The sequence below is a fragment of the Eublepharis macularius genome, chromosome 11, assembly GCF_028583425.1.
Source record: "Eublepharis macularius isolate TG4126 chromosome 11, MPM_Emac_v1.0, whole genome shotgun sequence".
Lineage (NCBI taxonomy): Eukaryota > Metazoa > Chordata > Lepidosauria > Squamata > Eublepharidae > Eublepharis > Eublepharis macularius.
The window spans coordinates 38,474,754-38,486,847 of NC_072800.1; the positions used below are offsets into that span (position 1 = coordinate 38,474,754).

At 41.7% G+C, this 12,094-nt stretch overlaps 1 protein-coding gene across 1 annotated transcript in view; it reads right to left on the reverse strand.

The window, feature by feature from the left end:
- Positions 1 to 326: 326 nt before the first annotated feature.
- The window catches only part of RBMS3 (RNA binding motif single stranded interacting protein 3), a 1,028,342-nt gene continuing 1,016,574 nt past the window's right edge, over positions 327 to 12,094 (reverse strand). Inside the window, exons 14-15 of the mRNA XM_054991036.1 lie at positions 5,616 to 5,696; positions 327 to 458 (exon numbers count right to left, since the gene is read on the reverse strand). Coding sequence (XP_054847011.1) covers positions 327 to 458; positions 5,616 to 5,696 — 213 coding nt within the window. The remainder of the gene's footprint in view (positions 459 to 5,615; positions 5,697 to 12,094) is intronic.

Consider the following 12,094-nt stretch of genomic DNA (forward strand, 5'->3'; position numbering starts at 1 on the left):
TGTGGTGGGAAAGAAAATAGTGGTAGGAAGGGGAATTCACAGAAATCACCCTCCCTTAATGCCTTTCCGCAGACATACCTGTGGCTATGCCAGCGCAACAGCACCCTAGAATCCAGCCCATAGACTGTAGAGTTTTTGGCAAGTATATAAATATAAAATAAATATAAATGATCTGTAGCAAAAAGACAGGTTATTGTTTTTTAGCCACATCTCTCTATTAAATGCAGCACTGCAAAATCTAGATAATTCTCTGAATTAAATGGGATTACTGGAGTGCATTTGAGAGAAACTCGTACCTGTTCTACAGGTCAATGAACGTCATCAGCTTACTTTGACTGTTGATAGGAATATGCAGATGCATGTTCACTGGATGTTTCTACTGCCATTTGTTGCTGCTGACCACTGGCTTCCTGTGATGAAGGTGCTACTGTCTGTGCAGAGGTATCGGCAACAACACCCTAAAGAAGGAGAAGAAGCAGAAAAATAGGAGCCCAAAAGGGCCTTACTACTTTTACTAATGTCAATGAAGACGGCCATCACAATCTTACCAACTTCATGTGGAGTTGTACGGTTGCTTTGTTGCCAAGAGTGTCAGGGATATCAAAAGCCACATGCTGATATGACATAAATGCTACATATTTAAAAAGAGAGGCATGCCATGATTACTGTTTTGCAGAGAAGGCCAGAAAAGATCTTTTCCTTATAATGCTGTACTGGAATCCACAAATTGTGCACTGTTATACTTTATCACGTGTAGGTGACTGGCCTGATCTCGATCTCACTGAGAATGTGGCACTTCCCCGGCATGCAGCAATGCTGCTTAAGACGGGTGCTGTGTATTGCCGCTCTGGAAGGAGGGAGGCACTACCACGACCCTGTCCTTCCATATTTGGGGGTGGCTGGGCGGGGCAGAGCAAGAGCCTTAGGAGGCTGCGCTGCCCTTGCCCAGCTGCAGTTGTTGAATTTGCTCGGCCCACCCTCCTCACCCCATATTGGTGCAGGATTAGCCAGCTGCTGTTATTAGCCAGGTAGGAATCCCCGCCCTTTTCAATTTGGCACGACGAAGAGAGGTTTTTTGCCTACCTTGCACCAATGTTGGGGAATGAGGTTATTGGCTTAGGGTGGTGCCTGATAGCTGTGTCATGGCAGGTTTGGGTTTCAGATAGGGTGCGGGCCGGTGAGCACCCTTGGTGCTTCCCCATTCGTGGGAAGAGGGGCCTGCTCGAGGGCCTGGTACTGCTTTGATGGCTGCCAGAGGCAGGGGCAGGCTGCCTTCGGGAACCCCCGCTTGCGAGTCCTTCCCTCACTGCTATACGGCTGAGGTGTTAGGAGCTAAAGAGGGGGATGACCAAGTTTGCCTGGTCGGCTAGGTCCACACCATCCAGAGGATGGGTCACACCTGGGGCTTCAGTGCTCACCCAGACAGGTCAAGGTGGCGGTCCTGGGTGGACCCCGTGGCTTGACCTGTACCACTTTAGGCTCTTGCTGCTGTTATTATTGTTAGTTGTATATAGTTAATAAAGTGGCCCTTAGATCCAACTTGGTGTCTGCCTCTTCACATTCCGACTAGGGTGGCAGTGGCCGGATATTTGACTCAGTGGTATTGTTTCCCTTTTCATTGCAGTGAGATCATAATCGAGCCCTGCCAAATAGGAATATTGAGATTGTGACACACAAAGGGGGGGGGGTTGAATCTATATCATGCTTTGAACAATATCGTAAGGGTCTTTGACTCATGTAAAAAGTACTTCCAGTGGAAGGAATGCAAAGGGTTGAGGAAGAAAATATCACAGCAACGTGTAGTGATTTGCTGCGGCATCGTTTGCTGGTTTTTGAACTGAATTTAGAATTTGGAGGAAAAGAATATTTTTGCCACCAGAGCTATTTTGAAAACCAAATTCATTCTTCCAAAGAATAGTTCTTGAGAGCTTCAATACTTTTTTTTTTTAACTTTATTCATGTCCTAGTAATGGATCAACAGGTTAAAAATAATTTTCCAGTAGTACTTCATTGTTCAACACTCAAAGCCTTACCCTTGAAAACTCAAATTTGTTCTTGTTACAGTCCTGTAAAACTAGCTGATGGATCATTCTGGATTTTATTTATTTATTTATTTATGCTGGTAAGGTAGCCACTTACTTTTTAAAGTGGAATTTAGAATCTCAATTCAGAAAGCATTTTTTTAAAGAAAAATTGTAGCATGGTGTTCTTTTATAAAGATCAATGAAGAGTGTTCAAAAGAAGTGTTATGATAACGTTGACAGCAAAACATGATAGAGTGAAAAACCATTCTGTTGCAAAGATTTCAAAAGATGGATGAAAACAGTAGTGATATATCTGAACACATGGGGTGATCATTGAAGAATACCAATATTTGCAGACAAAACGGTGTAAAAGAAAAAGACTCAGTGCATGCAGCCCCAATATAGATATATAGTGGAGGTGTGGTTACACAGCTGCTGGGGGGGAAAAGCATCTTCAGCTAGCCAAGAAGTAGTGACTGCATCTACTCTACAAGGAGGCATAGATCAAGAAGACACAGACACTGAGTCCATGCTGTCCATCACATATAATTGGGTGAAAAGTGGGCTATAACAAAACTGGGAGGAAATATATGAATTTAAGAACGAAAGCCAACTTTTTCCCTACTCACAAATCCTCTCCTTCCCTATTCAGAAGGCCTTATGAGGATGAACAGCAGAGGAGGTCAGACTGCAGCTCTCTTGGTAGCTTGTACTCTGTAGTGCCAACAACATACTTACTCATTAGACTGACATCAGCGGGACTCAGCTCCATGGAGGGAGGGAGCAAAATCCTTCATCGAGGATGAAAAAGCACTCAGTCAGTGCAGCATCCTCCAGGTCTGTATATACAAGAGGATGGTTTCCTTTGCTCAGACATAATTTCTGGTGGCTTGTGGCCTTCAGCAATCTCTACTGGCCAGCGTGGATAAAAATCAATGATTTTTTTTAAAAAAATCAAAAAATCGATTTTTGAAATTTAAATTGGATTTTTAAAATTTATATCTGATTTTGTATGATAAAATGATTTTTAAGGAAAAATCTATCTAAAGATAGTTTCCTATTTAAGATATATTATAGCCCAAAGGTTTTTCATCATAAAATAAGGATTAATTTTTAATTCTGTAGTATGAGACTGTATATTCATGTTGAAATATTTTTGTAAATGAATTCCATTAATTCTTCCATTAGGGATCCAGACTTCTCCCAGAGGTTTCTGTAAGATTATTTGGGGTAATTTTTCTATTTATCTAGAAGATACCATCACAGATGGTTTTGTAGTTCTCAAAACTGTGAATTTGTGTCTGCCGAGATAACATGCCCCTTCTTAACAGCAAATATGTTTTAAAATAGACACACATAGTTGAGAAAGAGACGTCAATCCTATTGCTCCTCTACACAGAATCAACCTCTTACCTCTTAAGTGCTAACTTTCAAGAAGTTCAATGAATAGAAGATTGTTTGGGGTGGAACAGATCTGGATAAGAGGAGATGTTAAGAACTAAGGTCGCTTCCACACATCCTTAATGAGATGGCTTGCCAATGGAACTTTGGAGGGTTATCTCACTCAGTATACACATCACCGTTTCCCATGCGCGAACAGGTCATGATGATCCCAGTTTTTAAGTGCTTTTTTGTGAAACCTGTTTTATTCTGTTTTCATTTCTGATGCCGTTTTTTCCCGAGGGATTATTACTGTATCAATGCACGTGGAGGCTTTTTGTGCTTTTGAAGTGCCCTCCCACAGATCTCCAACCCTTCCTCTCGCCATTACCCCTCCCACACATGCATCTGGCTTGCATGCATGATCGTATAATTCTTCCCCTTTTTTACTTTTTTAATGGCCCTTGAGCTATTATGATATCTAAGTATACAAAGGGAATCATACTGCAGTGCTTGCTACATTGGATTGCTCAGCAATCAGAGTATCAGCCTAGGATCAACACTGAAAACAGAATGTCATTTCTGATTTTATTTCAAACTCTCAATAAGGCCTGTTGTTTGGGAAAATACAATGGGCCCTAGCAGCAGTCCCCCCAGCCTCTCCCTGTGGCATCAGTCAAGGGGGGGATCGGGGAAGAGAGTGGAGGCTCTCTTCTCCTCCTCCAATCCCTTGGCCACCACTTGGCTTGTGCACAGCCCTCCTAAGGTCCCATGGAGGCGGTGGGACCTTGAGAGGGCCTCGCCACTGTGACTTGCTTCTTATTCCTGCATACCGTGCCTCCACAGGGATAAGGAGTGAGTGGTGGGGAACACAGTTTGCCTTTTATACAGTGGGATATTCAATTGCACGATTGCACTACTCTACTGTTCGCATATTTATTAAATACTTTTGCATTTAAAACTTCGAGCAGGAAATCAACGGCAGAGAAGGAGTACTACGCATGCAAATGCTGAAAGACAGGACAATGGTATAGCGGAATCCCACATGCACTCAAAAAAAAAAAAGAAAGTTGAGTGGGAATGCACCAACGTCATTTGTGACAAGGCAAAGATAAAGAACATGTTTTCTGTTTTGGGACTTTTTTTCCCCTGCAACAGACACCCACAAAACACGCATGAGGACAGTGCATGTAGAAGATGAGTTCTTTAAAGTGGATTGGGACTGGCAAACCCCCAAAAATTGGAGTGTGTGGAAGCGACCTAAATGTGAGGAGCAAGGGGCAAGCAGTACAAATGAAAGTGAAACTTTTTGAGCAGAATATTTCAGAAGTCTTGAGATCTTTGTGATTGTTGCCTGAGATTTATCATATTATTCTCTCTCTTGAAGAGAAAACCTATAATGGCAGCAGGCCAGTTTGAGAATATTTTTAACTCATGCGTTAACAAACATAGATGTTTAAGCAAACACAAAAATACATATGCTATATAATGCTATTGTTTTAGTTACATAAAACAATGTAAATGGTTATTGTTATTGTTAAAGATTATTTTTCTTCTTCTAATTAAGTATAGCAGAAAAGTTGTCCAAATATGAATGATTAACCTATTAAACTGGAGAAGGTTCACCTTACAATGATTTCATAATTATCTGTTTCAAATGGCAATTAACCAGTCATTAGTTTTCTGATGTAAAATTAACTAGAGAGCTATGGTTCTAAAAATGAAACCTTGCCTGGGTTGCAAATATTAAGGTTATAAGTTATAACAACCAGCAAGAATGAGCCTTTATGTAAAAAACCATGATCTGAATCGAGTCTTACTGACTAGTCATTTAAATCATGAATGAAATTGTGATTTAAATCAATTTCCTTTAAATCAAATCCATCCTGCTATCAGCATAAGTCTTATGCTAAAGGAAACATCCAAACCTTGGGGTGTTCATCTCTTTTGAATCTTGAATTTTGCAGTCCAATGGTCGGCTTTTGTCCCCTTCGTCATTCCCCATCTACTTCCCCACTACTCCGGCCACTTAATGAAGAGTTATCTCATGGAACATTCTACTCCCTCTTTGATAAGCAAAAATGTTAAACCAAGTGAACTTGCCACATCATCTCTAAAGTGAGATAAAAACAAGTGGCCAATCCCACCTTTAAGAGCAGTTTGGGATTCTAATGAAATAGGATTTACATGTACAAACACAAATAGACTTACTTCAAGAGGGACAGCTGTTGGAGGCACAGGAGTGTACTGGGGAATGTAGGTCCCTTGCATAGGTGCAGCAGCCGTCATATACTGGAATAAAGCAAAAGCAAATTTAATTTTGGAAAATCCAAGCAATGGAAAAACTTGCTATACACATTGAGTTAAATGTTCACCATGCTGTACTCTATTAATCAAGCAAATAATATTACATTCAGTTAGGCCTCCAATTCAACTAAAGAATACCAATATATGTCGGTAGAAGTTATAACTACCTGGTGATATCTTATCACTGAGTAGGTTTGTCACTGTAACCCCACCACCACACTATATTTGCATTACAAATAAATTCTATCCATCCTAGTAGAGCTGCAGTTGCTATTTTACATAAATGAGCTACCATATGATAAATTGTTGTCTAACAAGCCCAGTTGTGTGAAACTGTTTTATGTAATAAAGAATAAACAATCCAGTTATGCTCTTTTAATGTCCACTGATTCTTACTGCAGAGCTAAGCATATGTTGAAATCTTGCCAACTGAAACTTTTAGGTAGCTGAAAATGCTCAACATTGGCTCGATAACACCCAAAGCATATACTGCTGAATATATTAATTGATGTAATAACATGGGGTGAGTTTTAAGATGCTTTCAACAGAGACAGCTAAGCACCCATGTTCACAGAGCTATGTGGCACAGCACACACTTCCTTGTTGATTATACATAAGAATCTAAAGGATATTTCATGATAAAAATTCAGGGGGACTAACAGATTTGGGAGTAATAAAACTGAAACCGGTGTGATTCCTCCTCAATAGGCAATACCTTACTGATTTATTCCCAAATGATGGAGACTTATTTTAGAGTAAACCACACTGAATCCAATGCAACTTACATTTGGGAAAGTACAATAAGGATCTTGGGAAAGTACAATAAGGATCCATGCTACTTTACTATTTAAATTAGAACAATTAAGTGTCTAGAGACCTGAAGAGAAAGAATAGCAGGAAAAAATAAAAATAAACTAAAATAAAGTGAACAGATGTCTCAGAGTTTTCCCTTTCGTAGCTGACACAGCTAAATTGATTCTCTTCTATACGTGAATTATTTTTAATTTCCACGAAGTTTTCCTTCCTATCAACATCTAAAATCCTACTGGAAAGCTCTTGCCCTCAAGTGCTATAAAACAGTCCTTAATTACAAGTGTTTTTCTGACTCTCTTACAGCATCATTCCCTTCTTGCTTTGCTTTCACTGAAACTTGGTTGAAGGCAACAAATTGCTCAGATCCTTCAATGTCGTATCAGTATTAAGTTGTCACATCCAGACATTGCTTTGTTTTGCCACTATCCAATTCTAGCTCCATTCACTGACAAACATACTCAGCATTGTTGGATTGACTCTTCCAACCCCTGTTATTGTCAAAGATGCACAGAAGATCTGAACATTTACAGAATGTGCTTTATGAATTTTAAAATCATTAAAATATGGGCCAGGTTTTCCAGATGAATTAGAAATGGGTGGAAGTATTTGGTTTGATTGTTAATCAAAAATCATGTCTCTCTGGCTAACAAGGCAAACGAACCTGGGAGTGTTTTGATCATATACAGCTACTAGGAGATAACATTGTTACATAGGAAACACAGGGGAAACAAGATATATATTTGGAGCTGGAAGTCTGAATGTAAATACAAGGACTAAATCAACTCAGACCATTACATTTTGACATTGATAGAAATTTTCCTCTGCAAAGAATGAAAGATTCAAATCTACATCCTTACTATTTTAATTGAAAACATTGGGGACAAATGTGAATCAGAAATGTTTAAACTTTATTGCTCAAAAGTCAACCAAACAATAACCATTCACAAAAATACTAAATGTCCTGAATCTAAACAGAATTTTTTTTTTGACATTTGGGAGTGATGGTTATTTTGGTATGTTGTTGCCTGGTTGCATTTTCCTGCCTAGTGGGAATGAAAGCAAGATGAGATGCATTTCAGATAGGGATGATGTTTGGAGACGAGCTGAGGCTCAGTGGCAGAGCATCTGCCTTGCGTATAGAATATCTCATAGTCAACCCCCAGCATCTCCAATGCAGTTGGGCAGTGATGTGAAAGACCTCCCTGAGAGCCACAAGCAGTTACAGTAGACAAAATCAACCTTGATAGCCCAAAGGTCTGACTCAATATAAGGCAGCATCTGGCAAAAGGATCATCCCAATTGGCATTTCTGTACACAAGATTTCTACTTTTTGCCAGTCATTTAGGCTTTGGAAGGGTTTTCTGACTCGATATTTATTTATTTAGTGTAGTGGTTAAGAGCAGCAGGACTCTAATCTGGAGAACTGGGTTTGATTCCCATTCCTCCACTTGAAGCCAGCTGGGTGACCCTGGGTCAGTCACAACTTCTCGCCTTGCCCACCTCACAGGGTGATTGTTGTGAGGATAATAATAACACTTCGTAAACTGCTCTGAATGTGGCATTAAGTTGTCCTGAAGGGTGGTATAGAATGTTGTTGTTGTTGTTGTTATTTTACTTCATTTATACTCTGCCTTTCTCCCCAATAAGGACCCAAAATGGCTTACATAACTCTGTTATCCTCCATTTCCCCCTCTCACAACAGACCTTTTTTTGCATCTGAAGGAAAGTGCAACGGCTTTGCTGGTACCAACTGAGAGGCAGGCAGGACTGAAGAAAGTTAGATGCTGAGGCTACTACTTATCCCATCCTAGGATACATAGCTTAACTCTAAACTGGGATGGATGCAGCAGGAATAAGACTTCTCTCCCTCTTGCAGCCCAACTGCCCTGCAGAGGACAAAGAAAAAGCTTTGCTGTCACACACTGGTAGGAAGACTGGTCTGTAGAGATGGAGAGCGGAGCAGAAGTAGAGGGCCAGGCTTTTGCTCCTCCCTCCAGTAATAAGCAGCCTGCCTACCCTAAAGACTATGGAGGGAAAAGAGACACATTACAGCAAAGAAGAAACAGAAGCGCGCACACACACACACACACACAGCAGATGTGAGGAGGAGAATGGGTGGTAATGACAGACCTGCTGATACAGGATCTGGAAACTTTTAGACGTCTTTGTTTTAATTAAAAGCAGCTGTGGGGAAACCCAATATGCACAAATTCTGCTTGGTCACATGTAAAGCAGAGGAAGAATATCATTTTAAAGAGAAGTGGAACATGCAGACAAGGCGAACTAACCCTGTTTCTCCCACTTTGTTGCCGTAATAGATCAGGGAAATATCATTAGCCTCATGGTTCTTTCTACCCATCTCCAAGTGATGCTTGAATTGGGGAGAGGCGCTTTCTTAAGTGCAACCATCCCATAAGAACTGAAATGGAATATATCTATATTTGGTGTCCTTCTGGAGAAGAGTGTTAACGAATTAACAATTTTAGGATCCACATTATTGGTGCCAGCTCTTAAAATCCAAGTCTAGACACTGCATCACTTCTATAGCTATGTGAAAATGTCTGATTTGCTAGGGACGCTGATGTAAATCACACAGCTGCAGGATATAGCTCAGCTCTAAGGGTTTCATCACAGTTATCTTCTGTTCTCTTCCCTGAACAGGACATTCCTTCTTTTAAGCTTTACCAAAGGTACAGAAGAAAATGCTTTGGGCCATAACTAGATGTATGCATTTCCCAGTTTTCCCACTTCCATCATGGTTCGCCTTTCAGATTAGACACAGAGCTGTGAATCCCATGTTATTTTGATTTATGTGCTGGCTAAGAGCATGAAAAAATTAGCTTTTAAAATTATAATAAACGTTTTCTACTATAAAATATTGTTTATTTACTTCAAAACACTCTAGTACGATGAAGTTTGTGACACACAAACACAAACCGACCATGCAATTAGAAATCAGCAGTAACAAAGATTTACTATGTGGAAAAAAACTGACTAGCCAACCACAACTTCAATGTCTCCTACCCCAATCCTTTCTGACATATATTTAATGACAAACAGAACTAGATGGGTAGATGAGCCCGAAGAAGGAAAGATAACAAATGAAAACTTAGGTCTGAAACCTAAGCATTGACAAAATGATAAATAAGTGGCTAGAATCAAGCATAGTAGACCCAACAAGACATCCTGCCATGTTGTAATGCAAGCTGACCTACAATTTCATACCGAACACACATATGAACATATGGAAACTGCCTTACACTGAGAAGAACATTGGTCTTTCAAGGTCAGTATTATCTACTCTGATTGGAAGAGGCTCCCAGTATCTCAGGCAGAAGTCTTTTTCATCATCTACTACTGGATCTCTTTCACTGGAGATGCTGTTGACTGAGGCTCTATCACTGAGCCACAACTTCTCTTAAATACAGATGAAGCCACGTGACTTGGAAAAGCACCAGATGTAACATTATGCAGCTGTTGCAAGATGCAAAACACAGCGAAGAATGGGTATTATGGGTACAGAATAATATCAAAGAATCCTTAAGTTATTTCATTTGCCATGGAACCAGTACTTTATTTATTTATATCATTTATACCCAGCAATCCTCCCCAGTAGGGACCCAGAGCAGCTTACATCTTTTTCCTTTCCTCCATTTCATCCTCACACAACAACTCTGTGAGGAGGTTAGGTTCAGAGTATGTGATTGGCCCAACATCACCCAGCAAGCTTCCATGGCAGAGTGGGGATTAGAACCTGGGTCTCCTAGAGCCTAGTCTAACACTAAGCAGTTATGCCACACTACATTTATTTGTGTCTTAAATAATGCAATTGCAACCCTTAGGCAGACAAGAAAAATGGACTGGTTCAACTGAATTCTTCAGAGAAGCACTGAAGCTATAAGTCACACTGTATCTATTGCCACTATGTAGGATTGGAGAACTGATGAAGAAGAAATAACAGTACATGGCTTTTCAACTAAGAAAAGTGTTCAGCAGCACACACCTTCTTTCTGAGCCAGAAAAGGGTACTGTAATTTTCATAGAGTTCCTCCCCTCTGCCGTAGCATTAGATACAGGAATGATATACATGAAAACATTCAATGACTTTAAAGTATGTGAGAAGTAGGATTATAGAAGCCCAGTTTGCAAAGCACTGGAGCTGGAAGAGCCAGAGTGGGACTCTAATCTGGAGAACTGGGTTTGATTCCTCATTCCTCCACTTGAAGCAAGCTTGGTCACCTTGGGTTTAGTCACAGCTCTCTCAGAGCTCTCTCAGCCCCACCCACCTCAAAGGATGATTGTTGTGATGATAATAATAACACACTTTGTAAACCGCTCTGAGTGTAGCATTAAGTTGTCCTGAAGGGCAGTATATAAATTGAATATTGTTGTTATTAACTTGTCACATATAATGTACCTTAAATACATTACCAAGTAAAACAGGAATTTTATTGTCAGTTGGTTCTTTAATATATTTGCTGGCTCGTCATAACTTAGTACACATTTATCTGTACTAGCAGGGCTGGCGCGCCCATGGAGGCCAGGTAGGCGGTGGCCTCGGGCACGCAGGCTTTGGAGGGGCGCCGGAGGGGTGTCAGGGGTGGAGGCGCGCGCAGCGAAGCTGGCATGACTGGGATGCAGCTACTGCTGCAGCCAGCCAGCCAGCTCCGTGCTGCTGCCGCCGCCGCCACACACCCCAGCCGGCCGCAGCCTCCGGGCGCGGCCCCAGCAGCAGCTCGCGGTTTGTGCACCCAGCTGGGGTGCGTGGCGGTGGCGGCATGGAGTTGGCTGGCTGGCTGCAGCAGCAGCTGCAGCCAGCCATGCCAGCTCCACTGCGTGCTCCTCCACCCAGGCCAGTCGCAGAAGCCATGAGCTGTTGCTGGGGTGGCGCACGGAGCAGCCTCCGCGCGCCGCCCCAGCAGTGGCTCACAGCTTCTGTGCTCAGCTGGGGCATGTGGCGGCTTCGGCATGGGGCTGGCTGGCTGGCTGCAGCTGCTGCCAGACACACCAGCTCCCCTGCGCGCTCCTCTGCCCCAGCCGGGCGCAGAAGCCGTGAGCTGTTGCTGGGGGGGCGCACGGAGCAGCCTCCGCACGCTGCCCCAGCAGCAGCTTAAAGCTTCTCTGCTTGGGGCTCCATGAGCTGCCCAGCCCCCCTGCAGCATGTGATGACATCTGTGATGATGTTGTCACACAGTCCGTGGCGTGCACGCGTGCGCAGAGCACGCGCGAGCCGCCTCGGGTGCCAGAACCTCTGGCACCGGCCCTGTGTACTAGTATATGATCAAATACTCAATGTTTAGAGAGAATAAAGTTAATTAAGGATTTTTCTAAATACACAGTAATATGTATCTATTTTTTTAAAAAAAATCTTAAACTAGGAAAGAAACAAAAGATCTAAGAAATCAAATAAGGATAATCAAAATTAAAATAAATTTGAAACCATGCTATAGAAGGAAAAGCACAATTAAAAATTCAAGAATGTTTCTCCTCTCCCTCTGTTTTGCTCTCACCTACTTTATCAAAGGTGGCTGTGTCCAGTCATCAAAAAAAGTATAAAAGGTTGTACAAGA